This window comes from Neodiprion virginianus, chromosome 1 (assembly GCF_021901495.1).
Source record: "Neodiprion virginianus isolate iyNeoVirg1 chromosome 1, iyNeoVirg1.1, whole genome shotgun sequence".
Classification (NCBI taxonomy): domain Eukaryota; kingdom Metazoa; phylum Arthropoda; class Insecta; order Hymenoptera; family Diprionidae; genus Neodiprion; species Neodiprion virginianus.
Window position 1 is genome coordinate 9535828 of NC_060877.1, and position 20592 is coordinate 9556419.

Genomic DNA, 20592 nt, shown 5'->3' on the forward strand with positions numbered 1-20592 from the left:
TTCTAACGATGTGCAAATTGTATTTAGAAGACGAGTGAAATTTTCTTATGAAACAAAGTGAGTGCGAGTGAAAAAAATCGTCTGCTTTGTTGTTCCTCCCGTACAAGTTTCGGACACATTTGAGTCTTTTTACCGAGTTTCACCTGTAAACTTGTGTATTTTTACATGTTATAATAAAATGTCTTATTCTAAACTCGTATTATGTATAATATTTGATGTAAATTATACGGAGAGAGCCTCTTACACTTTTTGAATTCAGTAATGAGAGACCTAGCTCGTAAAAGACTAGGTCTTAAAAAAATGCCTTTCTTCGCTCGATTATCGAGAATCTTGGAAATTACAGAATTAATTAGTGTAAAACTGCTATTTCATATAGATCATTACCGGTATTGATTATGAAAAACCCCTTCCAGTGTTGTGTAACGTCGTTAATATATTTTAGTGTTAAAATATTGTGTCACATGATTACAAAACTTAGTTTTTTACGACACGTGTTCGGACCAAAGTGGCGTGGAATTCTACAAAATATGGTACCGTTGAATCGGCATTAAATTAAATTTGCCACCACTGTCCTAAGCGTGTAACAACTTGTACCACACAAGATTGGGTGAGATTACTCGACGCATTCAGATAATTGATAGACCTATCCATTACTCCCGACCTCATCAACTATCACTGTCACGTGATATCCGCTTAATCGGTGCCATTAATTTGCCGGTGTGAGGAGGACGTTGTAACGGGGTGAACCATCCAATGATTGATTTCTGTACCTCTTTTTTTTTCTGTTTCAATAATCACACCGCGAGCACTCAAAGAGAATGCAATGGCCACTTGAGCGCTTTTGCGAATACCGCATTTTGCCTTCGGTGCATTATCCAAGGCCACGTTACAAGCTGCTTGTACAGTGGAGATTGCTGAATCGGCGTGATAATGATTTCACCGGTCAACGCGAATTTTCGGACGGTTTTAGATGTGAAATTTTGATCTCTTCCACATAACTAATAAAAGAAAAAATAGTTTTAGTATATTTCGGAACGATATTTCGGATTTTACGAAAAATTACCTATTTTCCCAAACATTTATTCTAAATAACAATCAAATAAACTTAAAACTATTTTTTATTTCATCACTTACGTGGAACAAATCAAAATTTGACATCTAAAAATCAGACTCAAAATCTGTGTTGACCGGTGTTATTTATCAACGTAAAAAAAAAATAAAAACAAAAGCAAACTTCATAAGTAATAAATGAAGATTTTGGTTTTTATTCGATGTATAGAATTAAAATTTATTTATTTAAATGTAAACTCGGAGAGAAATTTTGTTTTTTCTCTGTCAATCTGCTTTATGAGTTATATTTTCAAGGAATCAGTACGTCGGAAGTAAGCTTATTTAGCTCCGGACTGTAGCGATCAGCATTTCGAAAGTGCTTTGATTTTCTTTCAACTTGTATGTTAAATTATTTGTGTTTATCTCCGTATTTGTAATGTTTCGTGGAAATGTTTTGCGAATAAATTATGCAATGTAAATTTACCGAAGTTTGCTTACTTCTCGGCAACTGAGAATAGATTTTACCCATCGAGATTACGTGACATTGGCCTCGATTGGCTGACTCCTCGCTATTTTCAAGGCATAGTTCATTGTTGTTAAAATTTACCCCAAATTGCATGAATACAGGCGGGTTTATCCATTGCCCGTAGGACATTTCCACGTATTATAACCCGATATATTATAGTTATTATTATTATTATTATTATTATTATTATATACAAGTAGTGGGTATACAGGCTTTCTATTTCCGTAGTGATAAGTGTTTCAGATAAACGTAAGGATTGCTTAGTTTCACTTCTGGCTATCAGAGGACCCGTTACGCGTATACCGGTTGATTGTGGTCGGAGAATTACACGCATAACAAACATTTTTGGGATACCCGGTGAAGGTCAATACGCCAAAAAAACGTTACGAAAAATTTTAGGCAAAGGATCGAATTATTTGTAAAGTCTGTCAAAGTTGGCTTAATTGCACGAGGAATATATTTCAATTCGATCGAAAAATGGCAAGTCTTACAAATCGCTCTTCGTGTGAAAATGTTGGCAGTCAATTAGTCAAGTGTCGAACTGCGCAAGAAAGAAGAAACGACAATTTGACAAAAGTGACATTTTCATTCAACGAAGGAATTCACCGTGATTCATGGTCCTACAAATTAATCTGGCATGCATTAGGTTTCTCGCTAGACATTTCGACACACGATATCCGTATTTACCATTTGGGTAGTGACGGTATACTTTGCGAGCACCTACGTACGGACGTGAAAGGCTTTCATTTCCGCATGTAAAAAACATTCATTATTGTTTTTATGTCGTCGTTATTGTTCAAGTTGCCACAACATGACACTTAGTCGCAAGTTTACATACGCAATGAGAAACTTTCGTTGTTGCCGCAAAAGTTTTTCAAATAAACACTGAAAATATGTCACTTAATTATCGGAGTTGAAGGGTAAACTATGTAAAACGCTGTTACTCCAGAAGAGAGAGAAAAAAAAAGAAATGCAATGTCAAATTTCTACAATTTTATAAATAGAAAATTCTTAGTTATGCTGATTATAATGCTCATTTTGCTATTTGCCAACTGCCAGGTCAAAGTTTTTTTAATTTTTCATAGAATATTCTTGATAGGTTTGTTCATATTTTGCCTTTTGCTGTCGTTCCTCTTTAATTTTTCGCTAATAAAGTTTTGGAACTCATTCACGAGCCCAACTTTCGGAAACGTAACATAGAATTTATCTGCCTGGAGCGTGTATTTAGAAATAACTTTTTCATAACTCAAACGTAAAAATAGGCGATTTTTCCCGCCTGCTGAAAATGAACGACGTACGATATTTCTAAATGAATGACGTGCGCGTTAGATAATAGCGAATCATTTCTCCACTAGTGGGTTAAAACAGTTTTTGCCCAATAGTGGACAAATATTTTGCCACCAGTGGAGAAATGGTTCGTTATTTCCCACAGCACGAGTATTTTATTGAGAAACAGCGTCTCTTGTTCATTTTCAACAGGCGTTAAAAATTGCCTAATTTTATATTTTAATTGTGAAAAACTCGTTGCACAATATACTATTTACATCGTACCGACAAGTACAAGGAGACCGGGTATAAAGTTAGTTTCTTCGAAATTACACGTTTACACACGCGGTGTTCGCTGTGGCTCACAAACCGAGGCTTACAATTTTAGCAGCACGAAAAATGATGGCCAAACTCCGCATCAGATTTTGCAAACCGAATAAAATTGATATTTCGTAACAAATTATCGATGGTTAAGCCGTCAGGTTAGTATTTTTTTTTTTTTTTTTAATAACATAACAAATACGTGGATAAATGCACCTGAATAAAATATAAAAATAAACAAATAAGACGAGAATTGTGCCGTCGGGATGTTACACGCAAGAACGAGGTTCCGTTTTATTGGCGGTCCCCGAATATTTTCAGTGGAAAAAAGGAATTCCGTTACCGTTAATGAGGTAGGAAGTAGGAACGAACTATAATCGAACGAGATACCCAAAGTAGCGTATATTACGCACGTTACACCTTGCTCCAAATTGACTCGTAATTACTGCTACCTCATTAGGGTAGATGTTAGATATCACGCTCGGCGTTCACGTTCGTCCGTGGCGTTAAGTAGGCGTGTTGCATTTCGCTAATAAAATCGATAACGGGCCAGGCAGTAATTAGAAACGACGGGAAATAAGGCGATAGTTATTAAACGCAAGTAGAATTGCGGCAATGAGCGATATTCGCTTGCGCTTCGTCAAACTCACTCTTGGGTATCAAGTTGTCGAAGATGACGAGCTGGTCCAGGGATCTCCACCTCGCGTATTCCACCATTAGCTGGAGGCCAAGAGGCGATGGCGAAACGCACTGAGACGCAGCTCTTGCAACGCTGAACACCAACAAGAGTGCCAGGTCGAGCCATTCCTTTCCCTTCATCGTTCACGGTCACCTGTAATCAGTGAATAGTACAATTTTGATAAATATCCATTAGCAAGCATCAGAAGTCCACGAACTCTTTGTGCGACACCTGAACGCAGCCAAACGAAGTCTGCCTCGTACTTTCTTGTTGAAAGGGTAAAACTAACGCCAGTTTGTGACAAGCCCGGGTTACGTTTGGTCGAAGCAACAGTACCGGATATCAAGTCGAAGTAAGTATCATCACCGCGCCGTTAGACTGTAATCCATCATTTCCCATTCCAGGAGTCTTGAATCGAAAATCGAACTCTTTCAAATGCCACGTCAGTTACTTTTCAACCCTTGTGACACCCGGTTATTAAATATTGAGGAGCCAGGCTCTTCTTCGCCAAGAACTACGGACATCGCGTGCAGAAAAGGGGAGAGCGACTTGCCGATAGCCATCGAGTATCGCTCATCGCCTTTTTTGTTTACTCGAGGATACGATTTTCCCAAGATTCTCGAATAACGGACGATTACCGGCCCGATAATAAACTCCAAATCAGTGTATCACCCGCGCGTAATGTCAGAACACTGTTTAAAATGATCTATTGACACTGTTTGAAAGCGGGCATTTCGTCAAAATAAAATCATCTTTCGATTCACAATGATCCTGGTGTCGTTTATATCTCCAAGGATCCAAGTCCACGTATCTCAAAAGCGAAAAACGGCTTTACAGCCTCGTTATATTCGCAATTCTGAACAAAAAAACTCAAACACATTTACATTTGACGCGGATATAAATAATTGGCACGAAGTCTGTGGATTTACTATTGCGATTTCGTAGAATCAATCACATTTCTTCATTTCCGCGTCTAAGGAAAACGTGTTGACGTGTTTTTGTTCAGAATTGCGTATAGAATAGGGCTGCCATTCTCTTTTTCGCGTTTGAGCTACGAGCACTTTGATATTTGGAGATATACGCGTCGACGTCGAAATCGACATGAGCATTCGTTCATTGTAGCTCAAATTCTGACGTGAGATTTTCCGAGTATGCGATTGGCTTTCTAGTTATTATTACTCGAGTTGCTTTCTTTTTTTTCCATACCGATGTATATCAGTGCAGAATTACCTAACGATCTCATCGATGATATTTCAAACGCCTAAATTTTCGATCCTGACCCAAAAATTGGACATGGTGAATCAATCAAATATTACCATCAGCCTATTATCGTCTCGACAACCGATTCTGCTCACAATCAGGTAAGGACTAACCATTCGAATCCACCACGGAAGAAGGATTGCGGTACGTGTAACGAAGTTGTAACGAAACCTTCGAAAGCTTGGGTAAATAATAAAAAATCGTATGCCCATAGAGTTTATCTTGCCAACCGGCACTCGCGAAATAAAGTAAGAAAGTGGATATTTTCTCGTGGTGAGACTTGCTCGATGGTGTTGCAAGTCGGAGATGTGAATCTAGAAACATTACGGGTCCCGAATGACCGAGAATTATATGATATCGTTCGTACGGATCTGTCACGTCTGTTGACGTTATCGAGGACTGCTCCCGCGGGAAGTTTGCAATGGAATTGTAATTATTACACACATAAACGACGATTATTGTTCCACGGTCGGTTAACGTTGTATTTTTCATTCGATTGCGTGGCTTTTTTCACTAATTACCATTTGCATTTTCCACCACAACATTCATGATGCATATTGTCTTTAGCTTCGTACAATTATCGCTTTTTATCAGCAATATTGGTATAATGTTCTATGGTAATTTCGAACAAATTAAGAATTATGTAAATTGAAGGCCACGTACGAAATTCTGTGAAAATTGAATAGAAATTCTGAGAATTGCATATTTTTGAAATTCTTGTGTGGTCCATTATTTCATAATGTAATCGGAGACGTGGAAGATTCGGAATGCTTGTGACACTTTTTGTTCGAATACTTAATTTTTTATCAACATGCGTAAATGGCGTTTTACTGCACTGTTCGGAAATGGGTCACTTTCCGCACGCTCCATGGGTTTCGAAAATCGCACTTTCGAAACAGGTGTTGGAATAATTGGTTGTCGGGTATACGTGGTTCCATGATAAAAATAGTCGGTATGAAAAATAAAGTATATTAAATATGTAAAAAATGTTGCCTACACTCTTTTTTTACGAGATGTTGTTTCGAAGCACATCCTATATGCAAACGGCAGCTAAATTTGCTCGTGATCGGATTTGAACTTGTCAAGATTTTTTTGACAAGAAAAAGACGCAAACGAGACTTTTCGTCTGTTCTCGATGTACCTTTGCAACAAATTCAAAGTTATGAGACATCGACGTCTAAGAAATTTGAAATTTGTGAATGGATTTTCCATCTATTTCAGCGCGGGTTGCGAATATCTTTGGGATCAAGTATAAAAAATCCATCGCGAGTTCCGTGAAAAATTTTCCGATCTAAATTATGGTATTTATTTTATCCTAATATCTGTGATAATTTTCGAGATTTAAGCATCCAATTAAGCTTTGTTCGCATAACCGCTTTAGTGCACTACAGGCTCGAGTCATATTTGAACGCTCACAATTCAAGAAGTAATCAAGATATTGACAGCGTATTGGAAGCATTGTTTTGAGAGTTTTTTTTTTATCGGTAAAACACCATGCGCGTATGATTTTTTTAGAATTAATGGTAAAGCAGAAATGTCACGGCAATTACAGTTACGTGTTTACCTGAAAATTAATATTTTTTAAACCTGTAGCTTTCAAAAAAATGTCGATCTGTTGAAATATAGTTCCTTAATTTCTCGTCATGTTTATTCATGATTTTCTACAAGAAAACCTGGCGTTTATTTCATTCAAATGGCTTTTTTGAAACCAATTTCTCTGGGTTAATAGACGGTGTAGATCCACCACAGCAAATTACAAACACAGATGTCGCAACGGACGAGGATATCCTTTACGCGTACATTATCAATTTGATTATCTACTTGGATCGATAGTACAATACGATACGGTGGGATATTTCAGAGCGATGGTCTAACAGTATAATAGCTGCCTATTCCATTTCATAATTATAAATCGAGATATCAATTATATCGACACTCTGTGACTCACACTCTTGAAAATATTTGGTGAAATGCCGGAATTTCCATAGTCGAAGTAAGCCTTGAAGAGAAAAATCACATTACATTTCATTTTCATAACTCATTTGGCAAATTCTCTGAAAATTGTTTCAGGCTATTAAAGAACGACCTTGTTACCAGGCATTTTGCATTATGTAGCCACGACTACCGATGAGCACATTATTAATTGTTCTAATTAGTATACGCATGTTATAACTGCATTCGCTTTTTAACGACTGAAAAACTGATACAATGATGCAATGTCAGAAACATACTTGTCTATATAGATATAGAAATGTGACCTTTCTACCATCTCTCCGCAAACCTCCATACAATTCTGTCGGACAAATGTTATGCCACGTGCCTGTGTTGAGCTACCTGAACATAATATCAGCACTTGATGACATATTGTTTATATTTGAAGAGTAATGTGCAAAGCCATCAATTTTTATTTTCAATGTTGGTCAATCGTCAGCGTGCGAATACAAGGTGAATTGAAATTGGGGCAACAGGCAATACGATTGCCGATCGTCAGTTTGAAATCCGACTTCCAAAGTGTCACTGCTTGTGTTTTTCTTTTTAATCCCTCCATTTTCGTGTTCGAAATTTGAAATTAATGCACTAAAACTTGGACGTTGATGTAAAAAGGCATCACGTTACATGGATTGCGCAAGGTACGTCTTGGTATGTGAGTAATCGGGAAACATTCGAATTCGCGAAACTTCATGCGTCAAAAGCGAAGTTTTTTTTATTCTTTTCATTTTCAAAAAAAATCTCGCTTTTCAATGCTCAGGACGAACCGTCCTTTGATGAAGCTGCTTAGCTTCAAGCTTGAAAAGTTCCGCCGATGTCACTTGAGTGAAATTTGTTAACGTGAGCCATGAGCAATAAGAGATAATTAGTAACAATTCTGTGAATTTAAACAAAACATCCCCAGTTTTCATCCATCTCGTGAACGTAAAACTTAGACACCATATTTTCGTCAAAAAACGATATCGTTAATTTACTTTTAATTGTGCACATTTAAATTCGTTCTCGTTCCGTTCATTGATACATAGGTTATCCATTAATCGTTTGAGACACGGTTTCTGCTTATCTTCACAGATGTTCGAAGAATCGTTTAAGCATCGATGTAATTACAGAGATTTAAAAATAAACTTATGCTTTCTTAGATTATATAAAAACTGTATCCGAAAACGATATCAAACCACGAGTAGAGTCGATAATGAAAGTCATTGACGAATGAGAACATAAGTTGTACGATGCGCTTGATAACTTGTTAAATGAAATACGTACTTTGCTCGTTTGGAAAATGATGAAAATTCAATTTAGTTTTGTCAAATTTTCATTACACTAAGAATACAATGCTCTCATTCTGTCGACGTAATTAAAAGCATTTTTCTTTGGAACCTGTGTTTAAGTCAAGTTTTGCAATTCCATTCCCGTAAATCAAAAACTTTTGCACCAAAACAATGTTTTTAGAGAAATGTGTCTGCAGATGGATTGAAAAATGCTGTAAGCAGCACCTGCAGGATGACTTGAGGAGTTTGATCACTCTGTAAGGTCTAAGAAAATTTTTGACGGAACCTGAGATTATTTTTTTCACCACTGTGTAGCTGGTGTAATAGTCCGATAACTCGAAACATAACTTGAAAGTTGAGACAGTTTTGTGTTAGTTACAAGTACAATCGTAGGTGAGCCCGCAAAAGTGGAGAAAAATTAAAAATTTTCAAAATATTGCTGATCTGGAAATAAAATTTTTAATTTAAGGGAATATGAAACTGAAACTCCAAACTTTTTTATTCGTCAGTAAAGTTTCATCAAAAAATCTTTTTCTGTATGTTTCTAGATATTGGTTTAAATCGTGCCTAAAATTGGCGTTTTCCAAAAAAATTTTGTTACAATTACACAGTTTTTCGAATAACACAGAGAATGAATCTGCTTGAACATTTCGGTTTTGGAACCCTGTGGGGTGTGAGTCATTTCCGAAGAACGCGATAAAACAACGTTAACGCACGCGCCCAACTAAAATAAGCTAATTTACAGACTAGGGCTTTGTTTTGGCGCATGCGCATTTTTAAATAACACGCCTTTGCGCATTGTACCGTTAAGAGTACTTCGGTGCTTCTGAAACCAAACTTTCATTCACGGGTGTTTGAAAAAATAGCGTTTCTTTCCGCACTTGTTACACAATATACTGTTAAAGCATATTTTTGACGGTTATAATTGGTAAAAACTGAAGTTATTTATTTTTCACATCTACGAATGGGTAGAGTCCTAAATTATGATGCACCTCGAAAACTAAAGTAAGTGATGTATTTTTTTAATTATTGGCACAATTCTGTAATAACTTTTCGAAACTTTGTATTTACAGCTGGGAAATAATGCCGCCAAATATTGTGAACGATTCAACTGCCTTGGGGGTGGAGTTTCAAAGGGTGGCAGGATGCAAACAAGACAATATCGTGATTGCGAAAAAAAATCCGGCCATTAATAAGAACCCTAAGAAATCGTCCGAGGGACCGTTTGGGTTTGAAACAACTCTGATCTGGCCGAATATCGTCAGCATCGCTCTGTTGCATTTAATCGGGATGTACATGGCCTACACAATTCCATTTCAATGCAGAAAACTCACTTTATTCTGGGGTAAGTCCAAGTCCGATTAATATTCAATTACGGAGTTAAATCTACCGATGACAGTGAAATCGTTCACCATTCGAATAGAAATAAATTATCAAGCTATACTCGTTTCTTTTTGCAATAAATATTTAGTACGTACGTACGTAAAAATTATTCTTACGAGTTGAATTCGCGATAATTAGAATTTATACTTGAAAGTGAAATTACATTTCAGCTACTCTCGCTGTCACTTTGCTTGACGTAGAGTAACATTCAATTTTCAATGGACACCGAAAATCAGTTTCAAAATCGAAATAACATCGCAGCTGTGCGTTTGAGCAAAAATTCGAATCCGCCTGACGAATATTGGCAAAAATACTGTTTGCCTCGATTATGCTAACCTAAGATTGTTGGACGTTATTTAACGGCATGCATTTCAACCAAAGGAACAATTTCTCGTAAAACACAACGCGTATTCTTTGCATACTGCTGGTGAATCCGCCTATGCGTAGGCAATCCTTTTAGGAAATAAAATAGACGTATTATCGACCAGATTATCTGTATATGCAGAGAAAAGTAGCTAAGCACGCAACTATATTTTATCTGGCTCAGCCAGTTATTACAATAATAAAATTTTTGAAAAATTGTGTCTTATGAGTTTGAAAAAATCTTATTTGATTTATATTCAAATGTGGTTTATACAATTTTAATTTTTATGCGATCGCACTTGACGATTAACAATTTAAAGCAGTTTTTCTGCATCGTGTTGACAACTGCTAAAATATATACGTCACTTCTAATTGTCCGACCGAAGCTTTCTTCGTTGTAGATTTTTTAAATTTCTCTCTGGATTTTATTTCACGCCCTGCGTCATTTGTAACGAGCAACATTGCGAAAATGAACGGAATGCACTGTTGTTGGACGGTAATTACACAGTATACGTAGCAGTGTTACCAATTAATGCGAACAGACGTAAATAAGAAACAACGAACGGCTTTCAAGATGTAAATGGGAAGGCGCAACAACTCTTAAAACGTTGATCGTTAATGTTTTTCTTGCATTTTTCGGGGACTCAAAGCTCTTTGCCAGAAATTACGAAATACTCATAAAAATTAATAGTTGGTTCTATTCGCAAACTATTCATTCTCCCAGCGTACACTTATAATTACATTGCGAATTTTTATTTCATTGAAACACGGTTCCTTTGCCGTAAATCATCACAAATGTTTGAAATATAATACCATTATATAATACTTTTGAATATTCGAAATACTTTACAGTTTTAAAGAAAATACTCTACACATCAGGATAATCTATTAACCGAAGTAAAGTCAAAAAAAAAACGCTAAAAACGATCGATTATCGATCTGGTCCAAAACGTCCCATAAAGTTAGAAAACCATTGTTTGCCAACAATACAGTACAAAAAGAATTTATTTATTCGACCAAATCTTGGCCAATCAGAACGAACTACTTCCTGACAATGAGTATGCATAAACGATAAGCTTTGCAGGAGCTTACAACGAAGCGATTTGATTAACGTGAAAAGCTCGACAGGTTATTCGACAAGTAAATGCAAGCGTAAAAGTATTATGACAGTGACAAATTGCACACGCGAATTCGAAAGACGCGATTCGAGTCGTATGATTTGTTCAACGACGGTAGAAATTGAGTCAGGGAAAATTCCTTGTCTTCCGAATACATCCAGGGGGTGATTCAACAGCCCCGAACTTAGGGGCGGAACCGAATGGCTCACCTGTTCCCAAAATTCAGCCATCTTATTGTTAATTAACCCGTGTCGGGCGGCACGACGCTTCCACCGAATAAGGAAATCCCTCACCACTTGACATTTATTTCCCATACATCATTCCCCGATGACAATTATTACAACCTGTTTCTATTTATTCAAGGACTTTTAATCGGGATGTCGAGTGGATTCGGAGTGACCGGTGGCGTTCATCGTCTCTGGAGTCATCGTTCCTACAAAGCAAAGTGGCCTCTTCGTGTCATCCTTATAATATGCTATTCCATCGCTGGTCAGGTAAACAAATTTAACTGTAGGCTCGCGATAAGTATATCGAACGAATAAACAAACATCGCGCGATCCTAATCGCGGTAACTAAAAATTATAACACAAAAATTATTACAGTACGGATATCGGACTCAGAAAGTCGCGTGATTCTATGTTCTGGTTGATTATGAGACGTTATATGTTATTGCGTAATCAACGTATGACTAGAATTATCCGCGCATGTGTATGACGAGTGGTCAATTCTTCGAGAATGTGATCTCGGCTGATGCAATATCTTGGTAGAATTTTACAAGCGGAAAATACAGGTTCGCCTACGTTCTGAATACGTTTCAAAAAAAAAAAAGGTATATATCACCACGTGGAAACGTATGATTGACAAATTTTTACAAACAAACCATCAAACCGTCATCGATGTATCGGGTAAAAAAATTGGGTAATTATTGCAATCGAGTCTTTGCATTAAAAAATTTTACATGCAGCGCACGAAGCGAAGAAACCAAAAATGCTTCGGGATACATTGTTTTCTTTTTTTCTTTTTTTATTTAAACAAAAACCGAAGCTCGTAAAACTGCGTAATGACACAAAGTCAGCGAAATTCAACTGCTCGGACGTTTGAATCTGTATTTTTTACACTTCAGAGTGGAAAATTTCATGAAATGGACCACTTCCGATCAAACCTTACGCAGTTCAATGAAATCATTTCTTTGGAACAAAAAAGAAATTTCGATTCATCTAATTGGATTCATTCTTTGAAGGAACATAATATTTATTTGACAGCTTGCGTAAAATAAATCAATTATTTCATTTAACGGAAAAAATGTCTGCACACGAAAAAAAGTTTATAGAGTTTAAGTTGTGTTAGAATTTTTCTGTTCCAACTGTAATTTTATGATTCTTTCCCTCGTTGAAATGCAATCATCGGTGTGGCGTATAGTTGGCAAATTTATAAAAGTAGCAGACGCACAAATATGAGAGTCCCCAACAATCCTAAATTATTTATGCATACAATGCACTGGTTATACGCCTGCACAAAACACGTTCGCACCGTAAATCCCCAAGAAATCTTCCCGATATGTATTTCGAGATACTTTTACGTTGAGTGTGAAAATTCGATGAATTATTTAACAAAAAGGTTCACGTGCGTGTTCATTCATTTATTTACTTCATCAGTTCGTTTATACTTTCAAATACAAAAGATAAAATGCAGACCCATACAGAGGTGAACTTAGTTACTTGTTCGCAAGTCTGATGTAAATCTTAAGACTAATGGAATAAAAGTTTTGAAAGAAGACAAAGCTCCAAAATATAACGATAGAAGTTATCATGAATATACAGTTATAATTTTTTAATCAATATCTTTTAAGTAATACACTCTAACAATATAACAAAACTTATAATTAGAGATTCTCCAAAATCCATGACTTTATTTTATTTTTCGTTTATGTTATTATTTAACGTTTTAAATTCATTTGGCAGATCGTTGAAAACATTTACAGCTATAACATTTTGCATCTCTTCGATATAATGACGCTTCTATTTCCATAGTAATACTATTGAAATTGATAAACGTATCCTTGAAAATATCATAATGACATTTAAGCGGTTCATTTTTTTAAACTAAACAATTGTTTCTTAAACAAGACTGAATGTTTCTTGTGAGAACGAGGTATGAATATGTCTATTTTCGAAACAGAATACGATTTACGACTGGGTGCGTGACCATCGGGTCCACCACAAATACACGGAAACTGACGCAGATCCACATAATAGTAACAGAGGGTTCTTCTTCGCTCATGTGGGGTGGCTTATGATGAGAAAACATCCGGAAGTGATACGTCGAGGGCGTCAAGTAGATATGACCGACGTTCTTTCCGATCCGATAGTCCAATTTCACCAGAGGTGAGTACAAAGCTGAACAGCGTAGAATCGTTACTCAATGCTTCCGGTGCAACTGATTAAATTGTGAGATGAAAGAAAAAAGAAGTCGGATGAAAACGTTGCTTGCATCATTAGTAACGCTATTGCGAAAGATATACTAGCGCTAAATCGAGCAATAGAATTCGCACTCTTGTTCGCAAAGTTTAACAAAGGAAAACTGTTACGTGTGTCGTTTCTCATCTTCTGAGTAAAAAAGCCAAAGTTTATACTTTTATGATATTACTGTAAACTTTGGACTCTCGTGCTGCAGAGAATCGTTCGGCTTTCCCTTTTTTTTTCAGCCTTGTGGAAAAGTTCGATTTTTTATTTAATCAATACAAGTCGTGCCTGCAATACACGCATGAACACGCTGCATAAGTTTGTCGGAATTTCGACGTTGAGATTGAAAATGTTAGATACCAAAATTTGTTCGTCACCGAATTTGAGAATATACGAATTTATATCGACCTGATGGAATTATTCTTGAATCAGTGAGGAAATAATTTATCGTCCTACCTATCAGTTCACGGTTGTAGAATAGATATACACAGATTTATAAGCATTTTATCGTATGCTGCATAAGTTACTTCACTGTATACGTAATCAGCAGCACGAAGCGAATACATGTTTGTACCGTGCAAATGTGTGCTAATCAATTCGCGATAAAAACTTTTTTAATCAGTCCAATAATTACGAATACATAACGATGTACTTTTTCGCTTTTGTTTTTAACGTGACGATAATTTATTTTAATCAATAACTCATACTAACCGTCGTACAATTTGAGAATTCAATCAAATTCTAGCCGCAAATATAATGGCAAACTCTGTATTAAAATTTATGCAACAAGTTTCTTTTACCACTATCTTCTGCGATGTAGCAAGTAGTGCATATTTTATAAAATCGCGTTCGTTTTCTCTGAAGCACACTATAGCAATATGCCTGCGGACTGAACTTTTTCTCATGTTCTTTGCGAATTGACACTTCTTGAGTCAGTTTTAGCTTACTAACGTAAAATTGATTTCACCAGCAAGAAAGCGTTTCATTTGAATTAAGCTCTTAATAAGAAGAATTTACGGTGTGAGGCAATTGCAATAAAATCAAGGGTGACAGATTGGAAAAAGGGTGAACCGAAGCGTTGGAGGTTATCGATAATCAAATTAATTGAATACATTAACAACCGAGATTCGGTATCTGACTCAATTCCTATTGAGAGGCACAACAAAACATAACAAAACAAAAATTAATGAGATTAAGGATTTTAATTTGAAAATTAAGATTGAAAGAAGAAAAAGTATTTCAATTCTTATGAGAACACACATTTTACGTTTTGCATAAAATTGTCGAACAGCTGCTAATACTTTATTTAGCATTAAAATTTTCATTTACGAGAAATTCAAATTGGAAACGAAATTGGTAAAAAGTTTCACGTACGCACAATCAAAAATTTATTAAAATTCGTACGAACAAATTTCCTGATCAATTAATTTTTCAGGTATTTTTGGCAAATGAAGCTCCTGTTCTGTTTCGTTATTCCGATAGTGGTGCCGGTCTATTTTTGGAATGAGACCTGGTACATCTCCATAATGAGCCAGATCTTCATACGCTACATAGCGGGCCTTAATTTTACCTGGTTGGTAAACAGTGCAGCTCATATGTGGGGAACAAAGCCTTACGACAGGTGAGTCGTGATAATTAATATCTCAATCCGAGTTCCATTCGATCATTTGTTTTCTCTCTTCGTGTTCTTTTAAAATCTTACATCGATTCGGAGGAGCGAGGTATTACCGTAAAAAATCCGATACAACCTAACAGAACCAAAGGAAGGAAATTATGCACAGACTGAAATTCCTAACGACCAAACGGTCCGTCGTCTGCTAAAATTTAATGCGCACGCGCCACAATCCGAGAACGGCTGTTTGCCAGGATGACCAACCTTCATCGTGGACAATTTATCGCGATGTACACTGTTAAAAATGATTGTCAATTTACTACACATTTACTCTACAAAAGAGGTGTAAATTTACAAATTCAGCGCAGCAACGTAAATTGCTATGCATTTGTTTCAAATTGACGATGAAAATTTTTGATTTTACTAAAATTTATAGGAAAAACACAAAAAAGTAATTTGATTTCACTAAATTTTTTAGTTAATTTATTTTGTTTGTAAATTGAATACACAGTAAATGTACGGTGAATTCACTGTTCCGTATCCGGATAAAACTTCTAATGCAGTGTGAGAAGTTCCATACAGAAATTTTATGAATGAATCTCGAAAAATGAATAACTGTTAACTTTAACTTTGATAATCTTAGTGATAAATAAAATTAATATGTGTTGACACGTCAATTAACCGAATACGACTTGCTGCAAAGTTTTTGCTAACTTTATTCATTGTCATCGTATGTTTGTAGCGCATGCGCATTAAATTTTAGCAGACGACAGACCATGCAGTCGCAATGAATACACTCTGAAAAATCTGAAACGTTGAAATTATTTTTTAGTTCAGCGATATTCACATCTTCATTTCGTAATTTCGCGACTGGCAGGAGGTGACGGAAATGTTTTAATTTTACAGCGGCATATCGCCGGTGGAAAATTTGAGTGTAGCCATAGTGGCAATGGGAGAAGGGTGGCATAACTACCATCACGTGTTTCCATGGGATTACAAGGCGGCCGAACTCGGCAATTACACTTTCAACGTGACGACTTTCCTTATCGACATGTTCGCCAAAATTGGATGGGCCTACGACCTTAAGCAGCCCTCAGCTGCGCTTGTGAGGAAAGTCGCAGAAAAGCACGGGGACGGTTCGCACCACGCATGGCGCGAGGCTCCCGAACCGGAAGAGCAGTGAAAATAAAAAACGCTCGGATTTTTATCTTGTTACAGATTTGGATTTTTGCACTACGTTGAAGTCCCAGGCAGGCACTTAATTCGGCGCAATAATCAAGTAAATAAGGATGAAAGTTAGTACTTTTTAGTTGCAAATCCGGAAACTTGATCCAAGGGTAATTCGGTGACGCTGAATGGAATGGTTATGATAATTTTGCAATCGAGCCTCGAGATCGTTATAAAAAAAAGGGGTTAAACCGTTTTATTCGTGACCTAATAACTTTATCAAAAAAATATGTTAAGCGTATATTTGTACCTTCAAAAGTAAGGGAGGGAAAAAACGAAAAACCATTTATACTGGTGGGGGGATTTTAAAAAGTGGAATAATATTAAATTTGTATATATGTCGGATTCTTTGGTTGCATATCGCTTTAGTAAGAGTTCAATCCAGCGTCACCGAATTTACCCTCAAATCAAGTTTTCGCATTCATACCTAAAAAGTATCACGTTTTGATTTTTTTCTTGGCCTACAAACAGTAGGTTGTTGAACTTGCAGCGCAGAATCTGTTTAAATTTGTTGTGTATTTATTTTCGATCGGCGCTGATACAGATAAGAATAACGACATCAAAATTCTAGAGATTACGTCGATAATTATCGTGTATATCGTTATATTCACTTGGCAATACTGATATATTCTGTTACTGTTATTTTTATATGTATTTTCCCATGGGTAAAACTATTGCTAGTCATAAATGCGCGTATTATGATACGCGAAAATTGAACTTACAAGTACATACATGGATCGAATGTGCTAACGCTCCAACATTGTCATGGTATGTACGGAATCGCATCTAATTGTTAATTCATAAGTTATAAAAGTATGGAAATAAAAAAATACCACATTCCTGCAATTTTGGCACACTGCTGATAATTAAGTTTAAGCTGCTCGAGACAGAAATTTGAACACATTAAATATATAATCATGCTTTGCGTGGCTGGAACCGAGATTTTCAACGAATAGATTTTTACGATTAAAGGTGAACAATAATTATATTCATTGGGGGACATAATATGCGTGAACTTTGCACGATGCGTGATTTTTCAACACTTCGTCGTCGTATTCTGCTTTCTCTTTGAACATTCGATGATTTAAAATTTCACTTCGTTTAACCCTGAGAATTTCGAACGAAGATAAAAGCAAATCGAAAATAATTTTGTACAAAATGTAACGAAATCGCAGAGAAAGTTACTAAACCTTGCATACTATAATTAGATAAACTTCAATAGCAAATTAGGAATGTAATTAGTATCAATTCTGTAACACTAAGTCGAATTTTTTTTCCAATTAAAACGCATAAGTTTGATGAGGATCGAACGAACGGCTTTACACAAAACAATATAACTGGTCGTTCATTGAGCCCGAAAATTTTTAAATCCACTTTAGTATGAAATCATTTTGCGAAATGACGTGTAGAATTTGCGACTACTCATCAATTTCCAAGGATTAAAACAAAAGCAAGTTCTTTAGAGATTCATATGTGTTCAAAAGAAATCACGAATTCTATTCATGAAAAGGAAAGTAAAGTTTTCCAACGAATTATTGGGTAATTTTTTTGAATATACTTATTGATAACTTCAGCATTATTATTAATGAAATTTAATATAATTAGTGTCTTTAATACAGACTTTTTATCTATAGATTAATGAATCACCAAATACCCAATTTCCGATTCAATTAAATTATTGATTGGCAATGTATAGCAGCCTTAGATATTGATTGGTGCTGCATTTTTGAAATTTTAATTTTGTTGTCTCATAAATATGAGTGTTACAAAATGCCCGGTCCTGGTCAAAATCGGTAGCGGTTCTTAAAAAAAAGTGATCCACCTCCCATGAAACGGTACGATCTGCATGTAATTTTGAATGAATTTTGAAATACCGTACGACTCGATTTACGCGCTGATCTAACAGTAGACTTCATTCACGTAATACACTTTCAGCCTTACTCCTCGAAATAAGAAGTAACAAAATTTGGAATAGCTGTACGCTATTCAGTGTTGAAGTTTGGAAAAATTTGAAACTTTACTACCCAATTAAAGCTATTGAAAAGAAGACGATGAGATGCATTCGGCCATAAATTATGATGTGCAAGGCTTTAACAAACCCCAGGTCGTAATACGCGCGGCAAGAAAAGTCAAAGTGCCGGATGTTAAATCACCCGAATATTCATGAATATACTCGGTCGCATCGTTTAATGAATTTTTTGAATTCACGTTCCTTACACTACGCTGCATGATCCTATGTAACGTAGAATGTCAAACCGTCTCTTCGTTGCCAATTCCCACATAGTTGCGATTTCGCGTCAAGCGCAGCTGCCAAGTGCATGATGGATATACTTAATTCATTATTTCTTTTTACCCGTCAATAAACACTTTATGGGGGTGAAACCACCCTCCAAGGTAAGGCAAGGCAAGGGGGGATTTGACAATCCAACTGGACAAGTTTTCCCACAACGAGAAATGAAAATCTAATTTTACGCAGTTAGAAAAAAAAACAAAAAAGAAACTCCCAAAGATAAAAAAAAAGAAAATAATCTCGCTTCGTTTTCAGTCTACCATAACACATCGCAAAAGAAATGAATTCGGAGAGATAGATCTGGGATGCCTTCCTTGTCGGTAGAGCCTTGCGCCAAGTAGATAGTAGAGGTAGAAAAAAGGAAAAGAAAAGAAAAAACACATGCCAGTGTAGACTCATTATACCACGTGACCCAAAGCCTTCTAACTACGTGTATCAATTTCCTCACACGTTGTTACGCGTTCATCCATACGTGATTCCGTAATGCGAATTGACAATAATTCTTCTACCCGTGCAGAAATCGCGGTCAAGTCAAGGTCTGCTAAACTTTCCACACCCTGCAGCGGTTTATGAACTCCTCCGACTTGGACCTTGCACTAGGACAGTGCACCGAAAGCAGTGGTTGAGACATGTTAGGTGGAATTGAGGCGTTATCGTGTTAAGCACGTGTCACGTCGTAATGCAATTTTGAAAATCGCTCACGTGTTCACCACGTGGTTATTGGTCCTCCGGTTATCGGAAACTGCAACCTGACATAAACTGTCCGAGGTTATCGAGTACTGATCACATTTCAATGGTTTTAATTCCAACTAAGAATATCCAGATTGCTTCACTTGTGATAAGTAATAATCGCTTTCATTTTTATTACATCTTTGTACACGTATACTCAATTGAAGTCGATTTAAGTTTTGTTTTGGTTTTTTTTTTTACCTATTTTTTCGAATTGCAACCGTTGCCGAGGAAACTGTTTTGTGATTCTTTGAGCATTTTTAAACTAAATCACTTTACGCACCTCGCATTGTACAGAAAATATGCGTAACGTAAAAATTATATATTCTGCAATAAGTTTTCATAACAAGTGTACTTGTAATTATATATTGACGATGCTTAAATTGTTTCTGAAGTAGTAAAGTTCGGAAAATATTTTTGATTCAATTTAAACCCTCGTCTGCACAACTCCGCCACGACCCGTCGACTGCATATAGGAAATATTCTGCTTTGATTATCTCGGCAGCTATAAACTTTTCGATAGAAAAAGTAGAGATACTTTTTGTAATTAATTCATTAAACTTTAAACCTGTGCAATCAGATTGGCAAAAATGGAAAATGAAACCGTCGGAAATCGTGATTGAATTTGATCGTACCGTTCAACGCTATTTAAGTACGAAGAAACGTTTGGGTTCAAAATGAACGTTTGCGCAGACGAATGGTTAATCATTTTTGTTTTCTCATGTATGAAAATTGCGAAACACGTGATACAATTTGTGATAAATTAAAGTTAAATTAAATTGAAATGAAATCTAAATTTGTGAAAAGACGAAATTGTGAAAAAAAAACAGATACGACTATAAATAAATTTTTAGTGAAAAGGAACTTATTTTGCACATTCATTTATACATTTTGACAGTCTGTGAATCGTGATAGATTATTCACTGCAGTTGACTGCAAAGAAAGTTTTCATGAAAATGAAATAAGAATGAATATCAATTTGTCAAACTTGAGCGTTAGAAAAATAGCTAGTTTCACGTGGCCTAGGAATGACTTGAAGGTATAATTAA

The 20592-nt window shown here is 36.1% G+C and overlaps 2 protein-coding genes across 9 annotated transcripts in view; one reads left to right on the plus strand and one right to left on the minus strand.

Annotated features, from left to right (window-relative positions):
* LOC124296724 (glutamate receptor ionotropic, delta-2-like) overlaps positions 1–3999 on the minus strand; it is a 23579-nt gene extending 19580 nt beyond the window's left edge. For both annotated transcript variants that reach the window (XM_046747021.1, XM_046747020.1), the window contains exon 1: positions 3814–3999. In XM_046747021.1, the coding sequence (XP_046602977.1) occupies positions 3814–3982 (169 nt within the window). In that variant the 5' untranslated portion in view covers positions 3983–3999. The remainder of the gene's footprint in view (positions 1–3813) is intronic.
* Positions 1–17370, plus strand: part of LOC124296726 (acyl-CoA Delta-9 desaturase-like) — a 27838-nt gene extending 10468 nt beyond the window's left edge. Inside the window, exons 1-7 of one of the 7 annotated variants that reach the window (XM_046747032.1) lie at positions 3824–3958; positions 4038–4194; positions 9433–9704; positions 11587–11717; positions 13402–13607; positions 15121–15306; positions 16204–17370. In XM_046747032.1, the coding sequence (XP_046602988.1) occupies positions 9443–9704; positions 11587–11717; positions 13402–13607; positions 15121–15306; positions 16204–16480 (1062 nt within the window). In that variant the 5' untranslated portion in view covers positions 3824–3958; positions 4038–4194; positions 9433–9442 and the 3' untranslated portion in view covers positions 16481–17370. Of the gene's footprint in view, positions 1–3823; positions 3959–3995; positions 4195–7568; positions 7747–9308; positions 9365–9432; positions 9705–11586; positions 11718–13401; positions 13608–15120; positions 15307–16203 lie in introns of those variants that run through there. The other 6 variants (XM_046747031.1, XM_046747035.1, XM_046747033.1 and 3 more) reach the window with 6 other exon arrangements.
* Positions 17371–20592: the final 3222 nt, after the last annotated feature.